Raw genomic sequence first — 27,188 nt, forward strand, 5'->3', positions numbered from 1 at the left:
ACTTTGACAAATAACAAAAAAACAAATGAGCCAGAGAGGAATAGTAAAAAAAACAAATGTATAACATTTTACAATTACTTAAGTATAGCTAATACAGATAAATTAATATTACAAAAAGTGTAAAGCAAAGTTCTATGCAACGAATAACACAGGAACGAGGTTAAACAGCAAATATATCAATTAATAATTGATGTTTTTGTTTTTTATGGAGTTATTTTTCCAGAACTTAACATAAAGGCTGCCACATGCCGCACAATGAGTTTGAAGTTCCAACCCACTTTGCACTCAATATAGTAAAAAAAATATATAACAGTTGGAAGGGGACATGATGTGAACAAAGAGAATAATTGTGTTCAAATTAATCATTTGACTGCACCCGACGTGGTCTGTAATGCTCGCTACATTTTGGCCACAAACTTTCGCGATTGTAAATATAGTCAAGAGTAGTAGCCTACTGTACATCCAAATTACAATGTTTATATACCTTAACGATGGTGAAGCCGTTTACCTTCTGTCATCATTCTATTCGGTGGGGTCGCTCCCAGCCGTGCGCTGATTCCGGGGAAGCGGACATTTCCAGCTTCCGCCGGGTGCGGAGGCTTTCCTAAATAAAGGTATTATGGAAGCCCAAAAGTGTCAAAATTCAATAAATATAAAGGCCTTTTTGAAATAACTATCCTTTTGATAAATAACGGACAATTATGTAATATGGACATTAAATATTAAAATGGGGTGTTAGTATTATTATGAAAAGTGTGATGCTATTCTTTAATATGTAACAAATATTTTATTTGGATTAAATATTTCATAATGATTATTTTAACGTCATACTTTTTAAAAATAATGACATTTAATTTATTTTCAAGGTTTTATAAGATAAGAAAACATTGTTTTACAAAGTCCGTTTTTATTTCATAATGTCCTTTTCCACAATGGTCTTCTTTTACATAATGGCGTTTTACAGCCTAATGACTTGGCCTGTCAATCAAAGTCAGTGGGTGGGACCACCTGTGTGAGCCGAGAACGGCGTGACGCCGACCCCGTAGCCTGGCGCAGAAGTTTAACAAGGCCTTTACTTTATGATCCGATTCTAAACGATTTGCCACTTCTTGGAGTACTTCTGAAAGTGACTTATCTTCCGTATCCATGCTTTAGCAAGCCTGTGACCGCCGTGGCTCCTCATCAGGCACCAAACTCTCCACGCGTGAATCGATACTGCAAGTGCTGCTGCTCATGTCTGTATAAGGGACTCAGCCAATCACGTAACTGGCTCCGCCTCATGTAATTTGATTGACAGGCCAAATCATTCGGCTGTAAAACGCCATTATGTAAAAGAAGACCATTGTGGAAAAGGACATTATGAAATAAAAACTGACTTTGTAAAACAACGTTTTCTTATCTTCTAAAACCTTGAAAATAAATTAAATGTCATTATTTTTTAAAAAGTATGACGTTAAAATTCTGAAATATTTAATCAAAATAAAATATTTGTTACATATTAAAGAATGGCATAACACTTTTCATAATAATACTAACACCTCATTTTAAAATTTAATGGCCATATTAAATAATTGTCTGTTATTTATCAAAAGGATAGTTATTTCAAAATGACCTTTTTATTTATTGAATTTTGACACTTTTGGGCTTCCATACTTTATGAACTGTATATGTTTGTTTGGCTTGTCGAGCGGCATAAAAAGTCTCGCTCATTCCCAAACCCAGAAATGTTGGCGTCCATCGGCTGCGGCTCAGCCTGGACCCGGTTGAGTGAATGCTGCGTTGTGGGCCGAGAAAGAAGAGGTGGCACCTGCGGGTTGGGCAGTCGGTCTCTCAGCTGAGCTGCCAGCGGGGCCGCGGCACCCGCTCGCCGCCAGTCGCTTCCGCCGACCGACCCCGTGGCTCCAGACCGGCTCGGCTCCCTCAAGTGGGGGACGTCAGCATTGCCGGGTGCATAATTTGCATATAATGTTGCGTTCAAGTGCACTATGGAAAACGACGTGCTTCAGTACCGAAACATGGCACCATTTTATTTTACGTGAATGGGTAATTGGAAGTACCGATCCCAATCAATACTTACCACATAAGTACCATCTTCGGTACCCATCCCTACACTCACGTGGGTGTGGATCTTTTTGAGACTCGTCAAGTGCGTCCGAGAAAAACACACTTGCATTTTTTCTAAACGGAGCTGTCTGCAGCCAGATGTCTCCCTCCTTACAGTTTTTTCCAATTGCTAAAACCAGACACCCAAACTGCAAAACCCCTCACATATCCTCCAAAATGAAGCACTGCAGCCAAAAGTACATGTAGCTTTGCCAAAATCAAACTTTTGTACCAAGTGGCACACACGTCCTTCATGTCACCAGATTTATGTCTCATTAGCTACACACTGTTGGGCATGATACACAGCACTGTCATCTTTAGTATGCTTTGCCATAATACTAAAATACCGTATTTTCACGACTATAAGGCGCACCGCATTATAAGGCGCACCTTCAATGAATGACATATTTTAAAACTTTTTCCATATATAAGGTATACCGTATTATAAGGCGCACTTTCAATGAATTACATATTTTAAAACTTTTTCCATATAAAGGCGCTAAAGTATAGGCTGAGGTTACGTTATGCATCCATTAGATGGTGCTGCACTAAAGGGAATGTCAACAAAACAGTCAGATAGGTCAGTCAAAGTTTATTAATAGATTACAAACCAGCTTTCTGACAACTCCATTCACTCCCAAAATGAATAAACAGCTGTTTTATTATTTTCTCTCAGGTAAAGTATTAGTATTAGCTAGCGATCCAAGATGGCAGGATCTTCTGCGCATGCGCGTCACCGATCGTGCAGGGTCACCGATAGCGTCTTGACAGCGAGACCTGTTGCGGCTCAACACTGATCCATATATAAGGCGCACTGGATTATAAGGCGCAGGGTCAGCTTTTGAAAAAATTTACGGCTCTTATGTGCGCCTTATAGTCGTGAAAATACGGTAGTTCAAATTGTTGAACATTCTTCATATTGTTCACAAGCACAGACATATTTGAATATACACACACATGTTCAAACTTTTATACAATTTAAATTTACTTTTATTTTTTTTATTTTTCACAAGTCAGTACAACGTATGCACAGCAGATAAGTTTACATTGAAGTGAACAAATATATGCTCACAAACAGTAAACTGAGAAAGAAAATTGCAGGAAAAAATATCTCTATCTATCTATCTATCTATCTATCTCTCTCTCTCCCTCTCTCTCTCACTCTCTCTCTCTCTCTCTCCCTCTCTCTCTCTCTCTCTCCCTCTCTCTCCTCTCTCTCTCTCTCTCTCTCTGTCTCTCTCTCTCTCTCTCTCTCTCTCTCTCTCTCTCTCTCTCTCTCTCTCTCTCTCTCTCTCTCTCTCTCTCTCTCTCTATCTATCTATCTACCCATCCAAAACCAAAAATTAGGCAGCCTCTCGCATCGCATTGTCAGCCCATGGTTGATGACATTATCAACTAAGGTTGCTTTGATTTCATTTGAAAGTTGCTGTCTTGGCCATGAAGTCCACTACCAGCACTACCCCTAGACCTCTCACTCCCCCTAATTCTAAGCCTCTCTTCCTCTCTCTCTCTGCCACGTCTTCCTTTTTTTTTTTCTAAAAGAGCTCAGAATTGTTCATTCGGTAGTCTTACCGATTCAACGTCTTATCATCATTGCTCTTTTTTTTGTGTGTGTGTGTGTGTGTGTGTGCGTGCGTTTGCGTGTGTGCGTTTGCGTGCGTGCGTTTGCGTGCGTGCGTGCGTGCGCGTGCGTGCGTGTGCGTGCAAATACGTATACATTTATGCTCATTAATTCACCTAAAGCCTTATAAATATCCCATTACCCTTCGCCTGAACCAGGTGCTTCAGAATCTTGCAAGAGTCGTGAGGTTTAAATGGTCAGGAGACCAGAGAAAAGGTCAGAAAAAATAAAGAGAAAAGAAAGATAAAGTGAAATCCAGCACCGACCAAACACTTCCTGCCTTCCCCATGATTACAAAATCAAAGTCTTACGCCAACCCCGGAAGCCTCTAAATTCCAGCAAATTTAGCGAGATCTCAAGAGACCAGAGGAAAAACTAAAGAGAGGAAGGAGGGAAGGATCGATAAGGCAGAGTGACATCCATAGAAGCCAGTACATCCAATCCATCAAAGTGAAATCCAGCACCAACAAAACCCCTCCTGCGTGGTTACAAAACCAGAGTCTTATGCCAACCCCAGAAACCTCAAACTTCCAATAAATTGAGATCTCCAGTGACCAGAGGAAAAACTAAAGAGAGGAAGGAGGGAAGGATAGATAAAGCAAAGTGAGATCCACAGACACCAGCACCCACTGATTCAAGGGGCTGTGGGAGGGAGAGGCTACTTCTGTTGAGTTTCAGTAGATGCTGGTGCGACGGATCTGGCATGCATAAGGACCACCACCAAAGAAAGAAGCCATCAACCGCGGTCCAGCAAAGCGAGCACCGCCCCCCCCGAAATCCCCAGGCCGCGGCAGCACCAAGTCCACCCCCAAGCCACCCGAGCGGACACCGGTCGGCGAGCCGACCCAGACGCCCGGAACACCCCCGCCCCAGCCCCGGCCCACACCCCCGAGCCCAAGGCCGCAGAACGAGGCCCAGCGGGCCCCCACAGCGCCCCACCGGTCCCCAGCCCCCATCCCCCCACGACCCCCCCGCACCCCACCCAAACCCGCCACCCGCCACGACCCAGGCCCCACCACCCCCGGCCCCCAAACCCCCGAACACACCCCGACCCCCAACACCCAACCCCCCACCCACCCATACCTCCACCCCCCCTCAAACAATACGACCGCCAACCCCCCCGCGAGCCCCCCCCCCCACCCCCGGAAACCGGCACCGGGCAGCAGCGCAGAGAGGGAAAACGTGCCCACCCCACCTCCAGCCGTGCGAGAGTAGCACAGCGGCGGGAGGGGGGAAGCAGAGGAGGAAGCACCAGGGGAAAAGGCGGAGTACCAGAACACCGAGCCCGGTGGGGAGAGGCCCCGGTCGTCACGCCAGCGTACTAGTGACACCTAACCCTGTTACTGAGTCCGCCAGCTCGCCGACTGGCGAGCCCTACCCTTACACCGTGAATGTGGCCCCCACCCAGTGTATATACAAGTGTGTGCGTGTGGTGCATTAAAATTGGGAGCAGGTGAGTCGGAGCAGAGGGAAAAAATTTCCCCTACTCCGACACACCCGCATCCCCCCAAAAAAATGAATATGTATATGTGTGGTGCATTAAAAAAGGAAATAGAGGGACAAAGTGGTGAGGCAGGGACACAGATGGGGGGGACCACAGCGCTGCCTGGCACTGCAGTCCATCCCCTCTGATGGCTCCCCGCCCCAACTCACCCCTCCCCTTGGACATGAAGTGCATTAAAATTGGAGGGGAGTTGAAGGGTGAAGACGGTGTTTCCACCCTTCCCCACCCCACCAAGAAATGTGTTGTGTGCCCTATGTGTATATTTACAAAGTGTATAGTGCAAAACTAGTGAAGTGAGTAAGAGGAGCGACCAGCGGGGCCTCACCCAACCCAGCGGGTGTAGGTGGCACGCCCGGCCCCCAGCACCCCCCCCCCCCCCCCACCCACCCCCACCCCACCCGTCCCCACCCCACCCATCTGGCACCACAATAGGCGGACCGCCAGCGCAGCAGGGCTACTGGACAGCCCACCGGCCACCGGAGCCGCCTGGGGCGCCAGGAGTTCTACCGGAGTGGGGCAGGCCTCAAACCCCCGCACGGCCCCCGGAACCCGACGCCCGGGCCGGGGAGGGAGCCCCAGGCCCAGGGAGAGGGAGGGGGAGGGGGCGGGGGGCAGACAGGGAAGGGGGGGGGGGGAAGCGGGGGGAAGACAACAAGAAGGCGAAAGGCCGGCTGCAGGGCAGGAGGGGGGGGGGGGGGGGGGGGAGGGAGGGCGACAAGGGAAAAGGGACCGGGAGGCAGAGGAGGATGGGCGGGAGGAGGCGAGGAGGGAGAGGTGACGGGGGGAAGGATGGGGGAGGGAAGAGGGAGCCACGGGGCACACCAGAGGCCCACCCGCCCCGAACCGCGCCGCCGGGCACGGAGCAGCGGACCGCGCCGGGACGGCACCGCCCCGGGCACCAGGGAAAGCACCCCAACACCGCACCCCACAGGGGGCCCAAGGAGCGGCCAAGACGCAACCGCTACCGAGCAGACAACGGGGGGGGGGGGGGGGGCAGAACCACCCCCGCCCGACCACGGGGGACGGCGTCAAGAAAATTGACTAATTAGCATGCAGTAACACCAAGTGTTGATGCTTAGTGCCCACTAGAAATAAATCTTAAGGAGTTAGTGAGTAAAGTGTCGTATAGTGTGGTATGCTCGAGCCCACTAGCAGCAACTAGGTTCCTGACTATATAAAAATAAAAACAATCAGATACAAAATACCAAATACAGAAGCAGCGAAAACAGAAGTTGTAACGATGTGGTGGCTCTCGTTAACAGGCAGAATCTTGGCAGGATTAAGTTGCCAAATTAAGATTAAAATATTCTATGTACATAGACCATATTTGTTTAAATCTTGATACTTGATTTTTATTTAAGGCAGAGGTTTTTTCCATTGAGATATAATTTATTAGTAAGTTTAGTTTTTCGATATTTAGAGATTGTTTATTTTTCCAATTGACAAGGATTATTTTTTTAGCAATAGTAAGGGCTATAAATATAGATTGGGATTGTTTACATGGTAGCTCAGTTATTTGTAAGTCACCTAGTAAACACAATCTTGGAGATAAAGGAAGCCTACAGTTTAATATATCAGCGAGCTTTTCCAAGATTTTAGTCCAGAAATGCAGCACTGGAGTACATGACCATAAAGCATGAAGATAAGTATCGGCAGTGTTTTGTGAGCACTGGAGACAAATGTCGGAGTCAGAGAGTCCCATTTTTTTCATCATATATTGTGTATTATATGTTCTATGAAGTATCTTATATTGGATAAGTTGCAAATTTGTCTGTTTGGTCATTTTAAATACGTTTTCACAGATTTGGGTCCAAAAGTCTGGTTCCGGAACTATAGACAAGTCTTTTTCCCATTTTAAAGTCGGTAAATACGTTTTATTTGTGTATAAAAATAACTTATATATTTTTTATATTTTCTTTATTGTTGTTGGAGAAAGCTTTATAATATCTTTAGCTAAGACAGGCAGTTGGAGCGTATCCTGAAGTGTTGGGATTTGTTTCTTAACCATATTTTTAACTTGCAGATAATATAAGAAATTTCCATTTTTTATTTCATATTTCTGGACCAAGTTTGTATACGATATAAACTTATTATCTGAGAAAAGATGATGAAGGTGTGTAATTCCTTTCTGCTCCCATAAGCTTAAATGGAACGACTGATTATTAAGTTGAAAGTCGGGGTTATGCCAAATGGGAGAGAGCCCACAGGGCGCCAATTGGGAGTTTGTAATTTCTAATGCCTTCCACCAGGCAGTCAGGGTGGCGGCTATCATTGGGTTTTTAAAACAATTATGTCGTTTTATTGATTTTGTAATAAAGAGTAAATCTAACAGTCTAAGATTATTACAATTCTTCTGCTCCAATTCCAACCAACAGTTAGTATCTCTGTTGGGTTGTGTCCATAGCACAAGATATTGTAGTTGATTAGCTATATAATAGTACATAAAGTTTGGTGCCTCTAAACCTCCTTTAGATTTACTTTCCTGAAGAGTAGATAGACTAATTTTGGCTTTTTTTTTATTCCAATAGAATTTTATGATAGCAGAGTCCAGCGATTGGAACCAGTTAGACGTAGGTTTAAATGGAATCATTGAAAATAAATAATTAATCTTTGGTAAAACTTTCATTTTTATAGTAGCTATCCGTCCTATTAAAGAGATCGGAAGATTATTCCAGCGCTCCAGATCACTACGGATACTATCCAATAATGGTAAAAAAATTAAAGAAGTTAATTCAGTTAACTTTGGTGAAATTTTAACACCTAAGTATTTTAAATTACCTGTAGGAAAGGAGTAGTGTGGATCCTGACTTGTAGGATTCCATGAATTTTCTGTAATAGGTAATAATGTTGATTTTGTCCAGTTAATAGAGTAATCTGATAAATGAGAGAATTTAGTTATTAAGTTAAATGCTTCCCCTAGCGAGATAGCAGGTTCTTCTAAATAGAGTAGTATATCATCGGCATATAGATTAATTTTATGTTCTATTGTCCCGGAGTGGATTCCTTGGATCCGTCTATCCTGACGTATAGCTAATGCAAGCGGCTCAATAAATATAGCAAATAATAAAGGAGACATTGGGCACCCTTGTCTTGTTCCCCTTTGTAGAGTAAAACTCTGTGATGTAATCCCATTAGAAGTAACTGTAGCTTTAGGAGAATCATATAATATTGAGACCCATTGAATGAATGACTCCCCGAAGCCGAATTTATTTAAGACAGCAAAGAGGAAGGACCAGTTAACTTTATGGAAGGCTTTTTCTGCATCCAGCGAAATAACAACTGCCTATTTATCATACCGCTGTGACATACTAATCAAGTTAAAGAGCCTCCTAATATTATTAGTAGAATGACGACCTTTAATAAAACCTGTTTGATCGCTATGAATAATTGTCGAGATTACTGTCTCTAGTCGAGATGCCAAGGCCTTAGCGATAATTTTAATATCGGTATTAATTAGTGATATCGGTCGGTAACTTGACGGGAGGTTGGGGTCTTTTTCTGGCTTTAATAAAAGTTTAATTGCTGCTATATTCATATCTTGACGTATATCACCCTTACTTTTAATTTCAGTTACTACTCTTAGAAATAATGGAGCAAACATTAACCAGAAATGTTTAAAAAATATAGCCGGATAGCCGTCTGGACCAGGTGCTCTGCCATTAGGCATACTGTCTAAAGCACGATACAACTCATCTATAGTAAGCGGGGCATCTAGAATATCTTTATGTTCAATAGATAACTGAGGTATATTTAAGCTATTTAGGAATACCTCAATATGTTCAGGGTTAGGTCTATTAATTTCTGAGTATAGATTTCAATAATAGTTATAAAAAATATGGTTAATTTCTTCTGGTGATTGTGTGCATTCACCATTTATATCTTTAATAGCCGTTATAAGAGATTTTTCCCGATTCCGTTGAAGTTGATTTGCCAGGAATTTACCTGATTTGTTATTATGTTCAAAATTATTATATCTCAACTGTTGTATTATAAACTCTGTCTTTTTAGATAACATGTTATCTAACTGTATTTTTATATTCTGTAGTTCTATCCATATTTGATTATTTGGGTTTAATGCATATTCATCCGTTAGTTGTTTAATTTTATCTTCCAGGTATTTTTCTAATTTTTGATCCTGTTTCTTTTTATAAGTTGAATATGATATAATTTTCCCTCTAATTACCGCTTTCCCTGCTTCCCAGAGAAGAGATGGAGATATATTTGGAGAGTCATTTATTTCCAAAAAATCTGCCCAGTCCCTTCTAATAATTTTATCAAACTCTACGTCTTTCAGTAATGAGATGTTAAAACGCCATATCGGGGGAAGTTTAAAGGTAGAGTCAATTTGTAGAGTGAGGGAGACTGGTGCATGATCACTTATAATTATAGAATGTATTTTTATAGCAGTTTTATCAACAATAGAATTATTTGTAAGGAAAAAATCAATTCTTGAGAATGATCGGTGCACCGCAGAGAAGAAAGTAAATTCCTTCTTAGTTGGGTTTTGAAGTCTCCAGCCATCGCTGAGGCCAAAATCCTCCATATATTCATCTATTACTTTAGCGGATCGTAATCGCCTTGTATATATCGTATTATTAGAACGATCTATTAACGGGTTTAAGACCGTGTTAAAATCACCTCCAATAATAATAGTAGAATTTGTTGCTAAATCGAGTAATCGAGAGAAAAATTCATGGAAAAAATCCGGGTCATCATTATTTGGGGCATATAAATTACCAATTGTATATACTTTATTAAATATAGTTACCTGGATAATAATATATCGGCCCTCTAAATCTGTTACTATATTATTTAGAGTAAAGAATAAATTCTTATGTATAAGTATAGAGACACCTCTTTGTCTACTATTATAGGAGGCAGAGTAAACTTGACTAAAATTTTTATCTATAAATAATTTTTCTTCTGATTTTTGTAAGTGGGTTTCTTGTAGGAGACAAATATCTGCCTTAAATTTTGAGAGATGGTCTAAAATTTTTATTCTTTTTGCCTGGGAGCGAGCGCCACACACATTCCAGGAGACCAGAACTAATTTCTGCATACAAGCAATATAGACTCAGTCTTATGTATACATCTATATAAGCTGCTTATTAATATGAACATATTGTAGGATAGCAAAAGAGTAATTAGGCAATTTATATAATTTATATAAAGAGAGAGATAACAAGTAGATAAGTATAATAGTGAAGAAACGAGGGGGGAAGTGAGTGTAAAGGAAATCTGTGGGGGATTCAACATAACAATACACCAGTAAATAGTGACCTAAGCGAGATTATTATTTTTATTATTATTATTATTTTTATTTTTTTAAGAATATATTTTTATATTATTATTATTATTATTATTATTATTATTATTATTATTATTATTATTATATAGCCTGTACATGATATGAATTCATATTCTCAGTTTCGTAACCCATTATCCATACATATACATACATATACATACACATATATATATACATATACATATATATACATATATACACATATACATACACATACATATGCATACGTCAAATAATCACACAATACTCGGCTCTACCAATTATCAGTTAGAACAGCCAAGGGGTCGAGGTTGGGTTTCGGAATAGCTGGCCGTCGATATATAATTTATCAACGACCATCGAAGTCCGTTTACCCTCCTGTCTATTTTGTTTCATTATAGGAAACAGTACTTTTCGCCGCTCGTTTATCTCCCTTGGGAATTGATCATTCATCCCGAAAGATGTGCCTTTGAGCTCCCGTCCTTTACTTTTTACCAATTCTTTATGTTTAAAATGTTCGAACTTAGCAATAATAGGACGGGGCTTATTGCCCTTACGAGCTCCGAGCCGGTGTACACGGTGAAAAGAGATATTATTTACCATCTCCTGAGGGATCTTTAGCGATAATGTCATAAATTTTTTTTATCTCGCTCTCTGGATTATCTGGGGTATTTTCGGATATACCTGAAAATATTAGATTTTCCCGCATACTACGGGATTGAACATCTAAGACCGTTTCCTTTAGCATTTTATTTTCCTTTTTAATCGTCTCCAACTCGGCTGTGACAGCGACGAGAGAGGAGCGTAGCTCGGAATTATCTCGTTGGAGATCGCTTACCTGTTGGCTAACGAATTCCAAACTTGCCTTTAATTCTTTGACGTCCTCGCGGATAAGACAGAGGACGTCAAGTTTTTTATTTATGGAATCCAGCATACTCACCGATACGTCGGCGGTTACTAAGTCGTCCGTATCTGTTGACGAGTCATTTTTCCTTTTTTTCGAAGGATTATCACGACTAGCCGCCAGATCATCCATCGCGCAGCTATAAAAATAATCATCAATAAAGCGTTCGAGGTCGTCCACACTGGATAATATTTCCGATCTTTCTTAGAAAAGAAAAAAATCGAATTTATCTAATCGTTAAATTCGGGTTTAATTAGAAATATAAAGCTAATTCTATTTTAGCAGCAGGACGCCGCCATGTTAGATTTTCCCAGTCTCGCTACCGGTCTCGCGATAGTCACAGCATCTCGCGATAGCTCCTGATCCTAGTAGAATTTCTAGGTTTCTCGTTGGAAAACAAAATCGTTGGAAAACCCTCTGCCACGTCTTCCATTGTTGTAAAAAAAACAAAAAAACAAAAACGTTCATCTGTGGTCTTTTTTTTTTTATAGTGTATTGCTTATACTTCCTGATTGAGGTGGTAACAATTAACACCCAATAACGTGTAAATACATTTTTTTTTTTTTTTTAATGTTTTAAGTGTCCCAAAGACGTTTTTGTTTTTTTTTTTTTTTTTTTTGTTTTTTCTTTTCTTTTTTTTTTTTATGCTAGAGCGTACAGAAGGCTTTGATGCAGCGTCTTAACTGCAAAGAACGTTGCAGAAATGGTAGTTATTACACAAATGGCCAGCAGTTGGCAGCAGAGCAAAGGAGATCAACCAGGGCCATCTAGAAAAAAAGCTCAATTACTTACAATTTTAAATAGATTTGTGAAAACTGATGAAACTTAGCTCTCTTCTAATGCTAATTGCTGCAAAACGGAAACAGATAGAAACATACCTTATTTTTCCTGATGAAAGAAGAGACTTTAATCTTTTGACAGGTTCCATGCTTTTATAAGCAATTGAACACAATATTCTGTGGGCCTTGCAAAATCAGTCAAAATTCAGTAAAACAACCGGGAGCGAACGGGATTGCTTCTGTGAAAATGGCCGGGTGTGAATGAGTTACCATTGAGGTGTATAGCCAGGTGGCACATGTATTAGCCAATTAGCTCATGTATTGTAATTTTGATTGGCAGTGTGTGACCTTAAGTCAAATTGTTGTGTCTAATGCCGGTGAATCGTGTTAAGTGCATTTAAAAAGTACCATTTTGAATTGGAAAATGTGTGTAAAGCAGAAAATGCGTTTAGAGTTTTGGAGACTTGAGAAGAGGTCTTGCTCTTTGTGTGCCAGTTTAAAAAAAATTGAGCTGTGCAAGTCATTTTTGTGTTTTAGCAATTGGAAAAAACTAACAGCCAATCACACGGGCTGGGGCGGGGCGTTGTGAAGGTCACTGCGGTGTGCCGTATACAGGAGAAATGGCATTTAGGAGCGGAAGCCGCGAAGGTTTGAATGTAAGTGAAATTATACCGTTTTGTTTTGTCAATCTTTTAGTTAAGTGCATTATACAGGGTGTTCCAAAATGGATGACCCCATTCTAAATGCCTATATTTTGGAACCTACTTGATGGATCTTAATGAAACTAAATACACTTTATGTTGAAGGTCATAAGTTTTATTGGTTGAATTTACAAAGAAAAGTACAAATATTTGTTGGTTCTATGACAGATTTTCATAAACGTTCAACACCAAGTGGCAGGTTATATTATGGAATTACAGCCCAAGTGCTTTTTAGGACGTTCAGAACTTCCTTTCCTGTGTTTTGTGTAAGCTCGATGTTACACACAAAAACTTGAAATGTTTCTACAGAAGCTGTGAAAATTTGAGGTCACTCCAACGAAAATTGTCAAAAATATTGGCCTACGAAATGGGGTCAAAACATTTTAAAACACCTTGCAGAATAATAGATTACACTTACACACGTGAGTGCGGATTCCAAAATAAAAGAATGTTAAAATTGCATGTAAGACAATTCACACACACATTTGATCAATGTGTGTGTTTCATGTCATTTGTGTTCATAAATCCCACAACGTGTGTGTGTGTGTGTGTGTGTGTGTTTTGTGTCAGATATGTGTGTGCATTGAATAGGGGTGTGTTTGTCAGATGTGGGTGTTTTTGTGTGTGTTTTTCGTGTCGATGTGTTTATGAGTCCCACAATGTGTATGTGGTCTTCATGAGACTGATCTGGCTCCATAAGATTCTACTTAGGAGACTAGCAGCATATGATTTCAAAAGTTCAGCAATGTGTTTCTTAAGCAGTTATTTGTCAGTTGTAAAGGTAGCATACAAGATTATCGGAGCCATGCTCCAAGCTATGGGTGAACTGGCAGAGCGCGTTGCCTCTCCAGGGCTCATGGTATCAGCTAAGTCATTTCATTTCTCATCCACAGGTGGCGAACTTTGCTCTGCAAGATGGATTCTCACGGTATTTGTGAGTTAACAAACTCAGGAGAACACATCTTGTGCCGAGCCCATTGATTTCCACTGATCCGAACCACTGGTGGTTTGTACCAGTCACAGAGCAACATTGTGTTTGGGGCGTGACATGCAGCTGTGACGAAACCAGGAAACTAGCGGCGACGCCAGGGCAAACAAACCTAACATGGACGAATAGACGGTACAATTAATTTTGTTCTCGCAGGATTACTCACAGTTTCCTTGTTGAATGTTCAACGGCGAGAAGCGCTTCATGCATTTCTAGCTGGTAAGATATTTGTGCTTTCCTCCCCTTTGACAAAAACGAACACGAAATTTTCACTCGTGGCCGTGATTGATTAAAACAAACGTGTAGAATGTCGCATCGTCGAATCAGCTCAAATTATTGCCCAGAATGTCCTGACTTTTCCCGACGAAATTACTGAATGGACGCTGCAATTAAATCTGTTCTTGCGTAATTATTCACCGTTTCCTTGTTGAATGTTGTACAGCAAGAAGCGCTTCATGCATTTTTAGCTGGTAAAGATGTTCGTGCCCTCCCATTCGACAAGAACGAAGATAGTTTCATCTATGCCCGTGACTGGTCAAAACAAACGTGCACAATGCCGCATCGTCCGATAAGCAATCAGCCCAAAGCATTGTGCAGAATGTTCCGCCTTTCCCGAGCAAATTAACGTGGAGCAGTCCCCGATTAATATTGTGGAGAACTCCCTTGAGTGACTCACATTATCAATCTGGCTATTGCCAGGTTAACATTAAAATTCAAATTTTCTGCACTGAGCAGCTTTAATGTGATGACGGTCGACACTTACTTTGAAGGAGGCAGACAAGAATGTAAAAAGCTGGCTAAATGTAGGCTTGTACAGTAGATACTTGTGAGGGTTTTCCCGTTTGGCAGGCTTCTCAGTGGGTTCCTTGGGAGAGAGGACATACACAGTAACAGAAAACAAAGCAAAACATGTAAACTGTTTGGAATTACCTGTATTTTAGCATAAATTGGTCATGAGTGATCTCTTGATCTAAGTCACAACAATATACACAGTTTTAAAGTGATACCATACAAAACTGTATATTTTTATCAAAAATAGTGTTGCAGTGTTGGGCAAGTTCATTTTCTACGTAAACTAGTTCAAAGTTCAGCTCACAAATTTTAAAATGAAATCATTCAGTTCATAGTTCATAAGTAAACATTTCTTGAGAAAAATATTTTTAAGAAAAATAATCTTTCCGGGCGACACGGTGGATGACTGGTTAGCACGTCCGCCTCTCCCACTTCTGAGGACTCGGGTTCCAGTCCAGGCTCTGGCCTTCCTGGGTGGAGTTAGCATGTTCTCCCCGTGCCTGCGTGGGCCTTCGCCGGGTACTCCGGTATCCTCCCACATTCCAAAGACATGCATGGCAGGTTAATTGGGTGCTCCGAATTGTCCCTAAGTGTGCTTGTGTGTGTGGATGGTTGTTCGTCTCTGTGTGCCCTGCGATTGGCTGGCAACCAGTCCAGGGTGTACCCGCCTACTGCCCAGAGCCATCTGAGATAGGCTCCAGCACTCCCCGCGACCCTTGTGATGAATGAGCGGTCAAGAAAATGAATGGATGGATAATCTTTCCGATATGTTTCTGCAATCTGGTAGGGCTGGACAATTATAGAAAAAAAAAATGTATATATATTATTTTAATTGAGATTAAAATCACAATTAATGAAACATTATTAAATCATTTCAAAACTTACTTATAACTTACTTACTTTATATCTTTATTGTATTTATTTTATATTTTCACAAGTCTTGGGACTTAGTAGGCTAACCTGGGAACTCGGATTGTATTTTGTGCCATGACGTGGAAATGTGTGTTAGTATGATAATAAAAGTCCCTTGAATTTTAAGGAAAGGAATATTTCTTGAACCCTTGAAAACGCAACTTTAAAAAAAATTTAAAAGGACATTGAGAAATTAAATTAGTAAGGAAGTAAAGTAAGAATAATGTATACTAAAATAATTGCCATTTTAATATAAGAAAACAAATACAACTGTTCCTGCGCGTTAGCCTCTTCGGGGCAGTATGGTGCGATGCATGCATGGAGTACATCCAATGAGATAGAAGAAAGTTGCATTTGAGCATTTGAATATAAATCTTTTTTCAAAGAATTGGGAAAAATGTGCTTTTGAGTAGTGTTATCTTACCTGTGTATGTGCGTCCACACCGTTTATGTGTGAATGTTCATTTTTTGAAGGATTATCACTCCCAGATGGAAGCTCATTTCCCAATGAAAACCTGATTGAGTCCATTGACCGTAAGTGTTAGCATTGTTGAATCAACAAAACATGTTCTGGTTAAATGTGCAATTCTTATTAATGTGTGTTTAGTTCTACAGTAACCTCCAATGGTGGTGTCATTAAACAGCTTAAAAAGCACACTTATGGACACCAGAATAACAAACACTCTGCGCGTTTAATAGGTAAGCAGCACACACAGCATTTGCTGTGCTTGCATCAGGCGAGCACGCATCGCATTTTGATGACATATGTGCCATGCGACTGTTAGCCACTGGAGTTGACAAATAATGACCTTTCCCACCTAATTCAGGCTTGTAGGCTTGTTTATGGTGTATTTTTCTTGTTGTAGTAACATAGTCCAACAAGAGAAATCCTGGCACCCTTAAGCAAAAATGAACTGCGTTCAAAACGGCTCATTGACACTATTCACAAAAACGTTCACGAAGCAAAAATACACTACTGTAACAACTATGGCCTATGGCCCAGTCCACCCTCTAAATTTTTTCTTTTGGTTTGCTTCTTCTAAAACAAACTCTCTGCAGGTGCATAAACATTCCACAGCTCAGACAGGATCTAAGCTTGGTTAGCTCTGCAGGTGGTCACTCAACCACAAACAAAGCTCTTTTGAAGGCGCTGACCAGGTGACATGGGAATTTATGCGTCTGCCGAAAGAGTTTATTCAAGCCCGACTTCCCGGGGCCCGAGAAAACACCTTCAAAGACTTGGAATATACAAACGACTGATCAAAGGAATGTTTATGACCTCTTATCAACCACAAAGGATATTCTGGCGTCGCGCCCCTCCAGGGGGCACTCCTGGAACGTCTAGATGGAGCAACAGCACCGTCAAGTGGTTAAACTTGGAACTATCCTTAGTGACAATTCATACAAGTAACCACATTTTACACATTTATACCATGATAAATTCTTGACAGATAACTGAACTATGAATGATTCATGTTATGTCTTTGTGTGTATGGACGTCCTATTTCATTTGTACTCCATAAGGAATGAAAGGTAATCAATATCTTTGGGTTCAGTCAGATTAGACAAGTAGGAGCTAGGAGTAGGAGCTCACAAAATTAGTTTATGATGCATTAATTGCGATGTGTGTTAAACGTGTTGTGTGGGGAAACTGATTTGCCAGATTGACCAGATTTAATGTCAAATTATTAATCCCTTTAATAATTTGCTTTTTAAAGTCTGCGCGAGCAAGTACAAGGGTTTGCCACCACCGACTGAAGCCCCGCCCATAGGCTTTAAAAAGACAAGGGGACCCCCTCTCTCTCTCTCTCTCTCTTCCCGATCGCTCTCCCTCCCGCTTCTTCTACTGACCATCCTCAGGCCAACTACCCGCAAGTTTCCCAGCCTGCTCTAACTTTTTGTTCCAAGAAACTTGTCGAACACGTGGCCCCTTGTGTTCCTGGCAGCAACCATTGCCACGAGAGCAGACACTCGCTCCACGCCAAAGCAGGTACAAACTGCAACGCTGACCCCAAAGAGACTCTTTTACTCCCTTTTCCTTTTTCCCCCTTTTTCTTCATCTTCGGTGACTGCCCATCACCAACGAGCTCCGCGGCCCCGGGGTACAATTGCAACGTACCGCCGGACTCAAGGTTGTGCACCTAAGCCGCCCCGCACCTCACCTGCTATTCGGTGGCACCCCGCCACGGTGCCAGCTCACCTCCAACGGCTGGCCTTCCCCGTACGCCGGCACGTAGCGGACCGAGCTCCAACACCTGGAGTCCAACCACGCCACAGAAACATCTCGCCGACCAAGCAAGGGACGAGACGCGCAACTATGTCAGCCCCCGAGCGGCTCCTTGCTCACCTGTGGAATAGCCCCTTGTTTTTATTTTTCTTGCCTTTTTGAACAAACATTGACTATTTTCCCCCCTTTTTCAAAAGACCCGTTTCTGCTCGTTCTTGCAGCACCCATTCTCGTAAGTGCACGTTTGATTTCCCAATTCGGCATATCACTGTGTGCAACTTACGTCTGAAACATCACAGATCTGGCAAGTTAAATTTCTCTTTTCCTGTTTCCTTATTCAGTCGCATTCCTTCCTTATTTTCATTAGCTTTATTTTATTTATTTTCTTCTGACGGTAGAATAGTTAGATAGGCAGTGTTTTGATTCTGTAGTGTAGCAATCGTGAATAAATGCATGTTTTATTAACTCTATTCCGCCTAAGTCATCTGTGTTTCCGAGTGGATTATTATTCTTTTGTTAGTACAACGAACCACTGAATATCGAGTGAGGCGACTTTAGATTATAAATGACTGATGAAGAAAGGATTTTGGTCGTTGTTTGCTCCTGTTAACCCAAAGCAAAGCCAATGTGGTGCCCTTGAGGTTATCGAGGTAATTACAATTTACCTCTGTAGTCCAGATTATTAATTCGTCAAAAAGACGACCCAATTATCGCTACACTACGTTCCATTCATGTTTGCCCAAAATAGGTATGACACTGCAGTGATGTGTGGAAAAACTATATGAATGTTTGCATTTACATTTTCTCCATTGGTTTGTCTCATTTCTTCAAGCAGAAATTAATTGTCCAAACAGTTTTACAGTCAGGGTTAGACATTAACTTTGAAAGTGGGTCTGAGCAGCCTGCCATTGACCGCGCCTTGGCCCGGTTCAAAGCCAACCATGTAATCAAATTAGTTTACTTGCTGTCTTATATTCTTCGTGAGCAAAATCACTCTTAGGTGGCAGAACATCCATCCTTCCATCCTCCAACATTCTCTCATTTTCCGCTGGGGTTAGGTTCCAAAAAATACCCGCAATAAATGAAATCCGCGAAGTAGTTAGCTTTATGTTTTACATGTAATATAAATGTTTTAAGGCTCTAAAACCCTTCACAACCCAGTTTATACACTTTTCTCATCAAGACATTTCCATTTTCTCACAATTCTCGTTTAAACATTCTCAATGTTCAAACCTTGATAAATTTTATAAAATAGGTACATTACTGTAAACTAGACTTAGCAATTTCTGGAGAAATTGCGTGGGAATGCTGAAAGCTGAATGCTAATAGCTGAATGATAATAGCTGAATGCTAATTTAGGAAACAAAGAAACTGTGAAAATTAGAAAGTAATTACCTATTAATTATTAGTAATAGTAGTAGTAGTAGTAGTAGTAGTATTAGTAGTAGTAGTAGAAACAGTAGTAGTATTACTAGTAATTATTAAGGAGTAACTTGTAGTTAAATGATTGTGAGATTTTATGTAATTGTAGTGAACAACAACAAATATATAACTACACAAACAAAAGATTTTTTTTTAGTACAATGCTGTATGTGTTCATGCAATCTACTACAAAGTTGAGCCAAGCTAAAACTAAACTAATAGATTGATATTTTAGTGCCAGTATCGATCCGGTATCGATACTGTCGAGGTATCAATAATATTGATTACCTAACTTGTCGGGCTAAAAGTCATGGCTTATGGTGTAGTCATATTTAAAAGTGACATCTGATGCTTAACTGAATGGACACTGGCAAAAAGAATTGTCTGCAACATGGCCTTGTCTGATTGCTCATACTCTGCTGCCACCTGCTGGCCGTTTTTGAAACATGGAACCTTATAATTACCATTGTTTGAAGCCACCACATTCTGTCAAGCTGCTTGGAAAAGCTTTCTCTCTGCTCTTGTGTAAAACAAACAAAAACAAACAAACAAACAAACAAAAAACTAAACAAAAAGAACATGTACACGTGTTTGGGAGTGAAATGCAAAGTATTCAACTTTTTGGGTTTGAATGTGAATTTCTCATTTAAAACTTTTTCAGTCATAAATGGTCAAACAAAAACACTAATGTGAAGATATTTTGTGTCAAATTATTACAAAGCGCAACTATAAAGAATTATACAATGAGTACTTTATGAAATCAAAGTTGTGCTAAAACATTTCCCAAGGAGGGATCGAACCATAATCTCCCGCGGGCCAATCCATTGCTTGAACCATTCAGCTATCAGAGACATGTAGGTGTCTCTAACAATATACACTATTATATGTAAAACAATTGAATGATGTCAAATGTAAAATGGTCACAAAAAAAAAAAGCTGCTCCAGTCGGGGTTTGAACCGGCGACCATTCGTACAGCTGTCTTGCACTGCACCTGACTAGAGCACTTAACTGAGTGAGCTAACCTGAATGAGCGAGTATCAGAGCAAATTGACGAATTTGTAATTTAAAGTGTCATCTGATGCTGAAAGTCATCAGCGCTAATTTGGGACACGTGTTTATATATGTGTTTTACAATTATGACAAGAGCAAATGACTGTTGTCAAGAGATTTTAGTTTTAACTAAAAAAAAAAAGAAAGAAGAAGGATGTACAGTCAGAGGTGGGATTTGAACCCACAACCTCCTGATTACTGGACAAATTAGTTAACCACTCGACCACCACATCTGCAATGAAGTCTGTGACATTATTTTTATTATTTTAAACTTCCTTACACTTTTTTTTTTTTTTTTTTTTTTTTTTTTTTTTTTTTCAATCACGATTTCAGAAATTTTAGTAGGGGGAAAAAAAGTCCACACGGAGGTGGCTGGAACAATGTATCGTATTGTACTTAGAAATCAAGGGTGTAAGTGGAAGATGAAAATATGGATTAATTTTGAAGAAATAGTTTGTCAAATGACATTTAATGAAATAGATGTGAATTTGTTGTATTATGACTTTACCGAAAAGGAGAAAAAAAAAAAAAGTCACTGCATCCGGGGTTTGAACCGGCACACCATTCCTAGGGTTGTCTTTGCTATGGACATGGCTCAGGCGCTTAAACCCGTGAGCTAACCTGACCGTTGACCATCAGAGCGAATTGCCGTATTTGTCATTTAAAACCTGATGCTGAAACCCATCAGCGCTGATTTGGGACACGTGTTTAATCATGTCAGTATAACGTGTAGCGATAATTGGGTCATCCTTTGGACGAATTCATAATCTGGACGTTACAGAGATAAATTGTAATTACCTCGATAACCTCTAGGGGCACCATGTTGGCTTTGCTTTGATTAACAGGAGCAAACAACGACCAAAATCCTTTCTTCATCAGTCATTTATAATCTAAAGTCGCCACACTCGTTATTCAATGGTTCGTTGTACTAACAAAAGAATAATAATCCACTCGGAAACACAGATGACTTAGGCTGAATAGAGTTAATAAAACATGCATTTATTCACGATTGCTACACTACAGAATCAAAACACTGCCTATGCAACTATTCTACTGTCAGAAGAAAAGAAATAAAATAAAGCTAATGAAAAAAGGGAAAGAATGCGAACGAATAAGGAAACAGGAAAAGAGAAATTTAACTTGCCAGATCTGTGATATGTATCAAATGTAAGTTGCACACAGTGATATGCCGAATTGGGGGACCAAACGTGCACTTACGAGTTGGGCGCTGCGTCGAACGAGCAGAAACGGGAGGTCTTTGGAAAAGGGGGAAAAATAGTCAATGTTCGTTCAAAAAGGCAAGAAAAATCAAAAAGGGGGCTATTCCACAGGTGAGCAAGGGAGCCGCTTGGGGGCTGACGTAGTTGCGCGGCTCGTCCCTTGATTGGTCGGCGAGATGTTTCTCCGGCGTGGTTGGTTACGCCAGACAGCCTTGGGCTCCAGGTGTTGGAGATTGGTTCACTGCGTGCCTGCGTTCCGGGGAAGGCTAGCCGTTGGAGGTGAGTTTGCACCGCGGCGGGGTGCCACCGACTAGCAGGTGAGATGCGGTTCGGCTTGAGTGCACAACCTTGAGTCCGGCGGTACGATGCAAGTGTACCACGGGGCCGCGGAGCTCGTTGATGGCGGGCAGTCACTGATGGCGAAGGAAAAAAAAAAAAGGGGGAAAAAGAAAAAGGGAGTAAAAAGAGTCTCTTTGGGGTCAGCGTTGGAATTAGCGCCTGCTTTGGTTTAGCGTGCAGCGAGTGTCTGCTCTCGTGGCAACTGGTTGCTGCCAGGAACAAAAGGGGGCCACGTGTTTGACAAGTTTCTTGGAACAAAGTCAGTGGGAGCAGGCTCGGAGCTTGCAGGTAGCAGGCCTGAAGATGGCCAGAAGAAGAGGGGAAGCGTGGAGCGGAAGAGAGAGAGCGAGGAGAGGATCCCCTCGCTGTTTTAAAGCCTATGGGCGGAGCTTCGGTAGGCGGTGGCAAACCCTTCTATTCGCTCGCGCAGACTTTATTAAAGGGATTAATAATTTGGCATTAAATTTGGTCAGTCTGGTCAGTTTTCCCACACAACATATCACAATTAATGCATCATAAACTAATTTTGTGAGGTAGTTCCTCCTTGCCTAATCTGACTAAACTGAAAGATATTGATTACCTTTCATTCCTTATGGAGTACAAATGAAATAGGACGTTCATACACACAAAGACATAACATGAATCATTCGTAGTTCAGTTATCTGTCAAGAATTATCATGGTATAAACGTGTAAAATGTGGTTACTTGTAAGAACTGTCACTAAGAATAGTCCCAAGTTTCATCACTTGACGGCGCTGTTGCTCCATCTCGACGTTCCAGGGGTGCCGATGCCAGAGTATTGATCAGAAAGGTCATAAACATTCCTGTGATCAGTCGTCTGGATATCCTAGGGTCACAAATGGCTTCTCTCGGACCCCAGGGGTTCGAGCTTAAACAAACTCTATTGGCAGACGCATATTCCTATGTGACCTGGTCAGTGGCTTCAAAAGAGCTTTGTTTGTGGTTGGGTGACCACCTGCAGACCTAACCAAGATTAAATCCTTCCTGAGCTGTGGAATGTTTTTGCAACTGCAGAGAGTTTATTAAAAACGAATGGGGAAAAGTTGATCTTTAACATTAAATTATGCGAGTACTGTAAGTAATATGGAGTCAAACGATAAATACCCCAAAAGGCGTGAATTTTGTCAGCAAATTGAAATTTGAACGGTGTAAATCGGAAGTATTATGTAGGAATAGTTTGATTGCAAAAAGTGTTGAGAATAAAATGCTATAATAATAATAATAATAAGTATAATAATAATAATAAAGGTTAGAAACAACATATGTGGGAATGCTTTCAGCATTATATATATGCTATATATATATATATATATATATATATATATATATATATATATATATATATATATATACATACATATACATACATATACATACATACATATACATACATACATACATATACATACATACATATACATACATAACTAGCTTGGTACTGCAACATCCCCCTGGAGACTGAGCTTGGAGGCCTCCATCCCTCTCCAGGAGCTGAGCTAACTAGCCTGAGCCTGCAACATCTCCCTGGAGACTGGGCTTGGAGGTCTGCATCCCCACAGGACCTGAGCTCGTTGGCTTGAGCCTGCAACATCCCCCTGGGGACTGGGCTTGGAGGCCTAACATTCCTCCAGGAGCTGAGCGAACTAGCCTGAGCCTGCAATATCTCTCTGCAGTGGAGGACAATGGCGCTTTTTATTATTTTAATATGTTTGTTGGCAATTTGGGACATGAGACTAAACAATGTTCCCTGGGTGAGTACGCATGACAATGTGTTGTGTTTTTGGGACACTTATTATGGTGGCACTGACTCTAATGTTGTTTATGAGCAACCTCAGATTCATTTGGTCTGGGTCTTCAACTCCTGGACTGAGGTACCCAAGGAATTACTTCAACTCCAAAATGCTCTCGCTTTATATGACCTCACACTTTTGCTCTGTGAAAAGAATCGCCCTGCTTCAACATACAAAAACTTTGCGTCAAAATGTAATGTGAAACAAAGATTGATGATTGTCTTACTTTTACTACTATCTGGAAATGTGCAACGAAACCCTGGACCCTGATCTGCAATGTATCCAGACTCCTTCTGATTTTAAATCAGTGTCTGGCCTTAAAATTGTTCATCTTAACGTGCGTAGTTTACTACCTATAATGGATACAGTCAGAATCTGGATTAGATCAACAGATGCAGACATTGTGATAATCTCTGTAAGGTGGCTGACAAGACGTATCACAGATGATGACAGCATAAATGAATACAATGTCTATCATACTGACAGGCCTAAAAAAAGGTGGTGGTGTAGCCATCTATGTTAAATCAAGATTTGATGTTTTAGTTGTCTTGTCTCAGTCAATTCCTAAGCAGATGGAGTTTCTGGCCTTGGAAATAGCCAAATCCCTTTCTATAACTGTTGTTGGTTGTTATAGACATCCATCTGCCACCAAGGAGACATTATCATCTTTAAAATATATTTTATCCAAATTAAACTACAATGAGCTTTTACTGGCAGGAGACATGAATTGGGATTGGTTAAACACGTCTTCTGAAGAATTTAAATCTTTCTGTGACTCTGTAAATATAAGCCAGTTGATCAATCATCCAACTCGGCCAAATATTAAATGTCCTGAAATGTCCACCTATTTAATTCTTACAAACGCTCCATATACATTTTCATCTATGGGTGTTTTTTGTAATGATCTGAGTGATCATTGTGTTGTTGCAGCGTGCAGGGAAAAATCCCCAAATCTAAACCACGTATTATTTTTAAGCGGAATTTAAAGAACTTTAATGAACAAGCCTATCATCATGATTTGTCCTTTGTTAATTGGGAACATATAAACCTGTTGCCAGATGTCGAGTTAGCTTGGACATTCTTTAAAGAAAATTTTGAAAAAATTGTAAATAAACATGCCCCCATAAGGAAATACAGAGTAAAGGAGCGAGAAAACCCCTGGTTTTCTCCAGAGTTGTCTGATGTCATTCATCAGCGTAATGTGGCACGGGCCAAAGCCAGGAAAAGTAATTCTGTTAGTGATTGGTCTATGGAGGGCACGGTGCCATTCATCTGGACCAAACTATCCGATGGCCACGAAGCAAGCACACATATTGTCATGGTTCGGAGGGGTTGGGTTTTTGTTTGTATTTTGGGTTCATGTTCTCTCTTGTCTGGTTAGTGTTTTTGATATGTTCTTGTCTCGTCATGCGCAACTATGTCCACCTGTCTTGCCTGCCTCGTGTGTTGACCAATCAGTGTGTCTCACCCAGCTGTGTCTTGTTGCGCCAATCAGTGTGAGTGTGTATATAGTTTTTTTTTGTTCAGTTTGTGACACAAACATGCTATGCTGTCATGGTTCCTTTGTTCCTGCTATTCAGTTGACTTATTTCTTCGTAGTTGTCAGCTCGTGTTTTGGATTTTGTTTTTTTTTCTAGTTCTTGGGAGTATCTTTTTGGTTTTGGCTTAAGCACGTGCCTTCTTGTACTCGAGACATCAACCATGACACATATGACTTTAAAAGAATAAACCTATTTTATATGTGTATATATATATATATACAGGACTGTCTCAGAAAATTAGAATATTGTGAAAAAGACCATTATTTTCTGTAATGCAATTAAATAAGCAAAAATGCCATACATTCGGGATTCATTATAAATCAACTGAAATATTTATTTAGAAAACTCAAATATCCTATCTCAAAATATTAGAATATTTCCCCAGACCAAGTAATGCTTATTTAATTGCATTACAGAAAATGGACTTCATCACAATATTCTAATTTTCTGAGACATAAATAAAATATTGGTCTATATAAAGTGCCAAAAGGACATCCACATGACCCATTTTGAACCGGATTTCAACTTTGAATCGACGTTTTATATCTGTCACTAATCTACGTTGAAATCTACGTTGACGAAATTACGTAATCTGATATTGCAATCTGCACCCGAATGTAACGTTTTTTCTACGTATGCCCATTACGTAGAAACGTTGTTTCTACATCGGCTTGCTCATTGGGATGACAGAACTGAGATCTTAAACTGCTTTAATAAGCATTTTGTGTCATCTGGTTCTTTGTTTGACTCCACAGGAGCTGCCTCTTTGCCTCACTGCACAAATTCTCAAATGTTTTCTGGAGAACATTTTAGATTTGTACCTTTTACTGTACAGCAAGTTCATAAGGCTCTCAAAACTCTGAATCACCGAAAACCTCCAGGAGCAGATTTGATAGAGCCTTACTTTTTGAAAATGGCTGCTGTTTTTATTGCAACGCCTCTTACAATACTTTTTAATCGATCAATTGAAAACAAAGAAATCCCTGCAGTATGGAAGTCAGCTTTTGTGGTTCCTCTCTTAAAACGAGGTGACCCAGCTGTTTTAACTAACTCCAAACCAATATCAAACTTGTGTGTCTTATCTAAAATTCTTGAAACTCTTGTGTGTGATCAACTTAAAGAGTTTCTCTACTCAAATGAACTGCTCTCAAATTTGCAATCAGGCTTTATGAAAAAGCACAGCACAATGACTGCTGCTACAAAAGTGGTCAATGATATACTTGTTACTCTTGATAAAAAGCAGTACTGTGCTGCACTTTTCATTGATCTGTCAAAGGCGTTTGACACTGTGTGTCACGCCGCCACGCTGGTCATGCTTTTATTTTTGCACTCATGTTTCCGGTTTATTTTGAAGTCATTAACCACCCTCTCACCTCAGGTCACTTGCCTTTCCCCTGCACAGTAATCACCGGTCCACGCCCATGATGGTTTCCACCTGCTCCCAATCAACCCGGACATAAAAGCCACCTGCATTCTCCCCTCCGTTGCCGAAGTGTCACATCTCAGTGCATGGAAGCGTCCTCACAGTCCTTGTTCCACAGTCCTTGTTCGATGTCTAGCCTTGCTTTGTCTTGCGCCCTTAGTTTGCCCCTTGTTTTCCTCCCTAGCGGAGCGCCTTTAGTTGTCCCTGTTTTTGAGTGCCCTTGTTTTTTCTCCAGTTTGGAGCTCTTTCTGTTCTGCCTTTTTTCCCTCCTTGAGAGGTGTTTTTGGTTCAATTGGATTAAAGCTGTAGCCTTGTTGGCCAACTTACACTCTGCGTCTGAGTCCTACCTTCTCGCTCCGTGTCAGTACACTTCGGCCAGCATGGAACCAGCGGAGAAGTTGGAGGCTGCACTTCGACGACAGGCCGCCCGCCTGTCGCAGACGGAGGAGGTCCAGCAGGCGATGGCCATCCGCATGGGAGAGCTCGTTGGACAGGTGCAGGAGCTAATGAGCCACCTGCGACCCTCCACGCCGGCCATCACGAATCCAGAGACAGCAGAACCA

At 40.9% G+C, this 27,188-nt stretch overlaps 1 protein-coding gene across 2 annotated transcripts in view; it reads right to left on the minus strand.

Moving 5' to 3' along the window:
• Nucleotides 1-27,188, minus strand: part of scai (suppressor of cancer cell invasion) — an 836,016-nt gene that overhangs the window by 118,065 nt on the left and 690,763 nt on the right. For both annotated transcript variants that reach the window (XM_077497223.1, XM_077497222.1), the window contains one exon: nucleotides 14,651-14,752. In XM_077497223.1, the coding sequence (XP_077353349.1) occupies nucleotides 14,651-14,752 (102 nt within the window). The remainder of the gene's footprint in view (nucleotides 1-14,650; nucleotides 14,753-27,188) is intronic.

The sequence above is a fragment of the Festucalex cinctus genome, chromosome 15 (genome assembly GCF_051991245.1).
Source record: "Festucalex cinctus isolate MCC-2025b chromosome 15, RoL_Fcin_1.0, whole genome shotgun sequence".
NCBI lineage: Eukaryota > Metazoa > Chordata > Actinopteri > Syngnathiformes > Syngnathidae > Festucalex > Festucalex cinctus.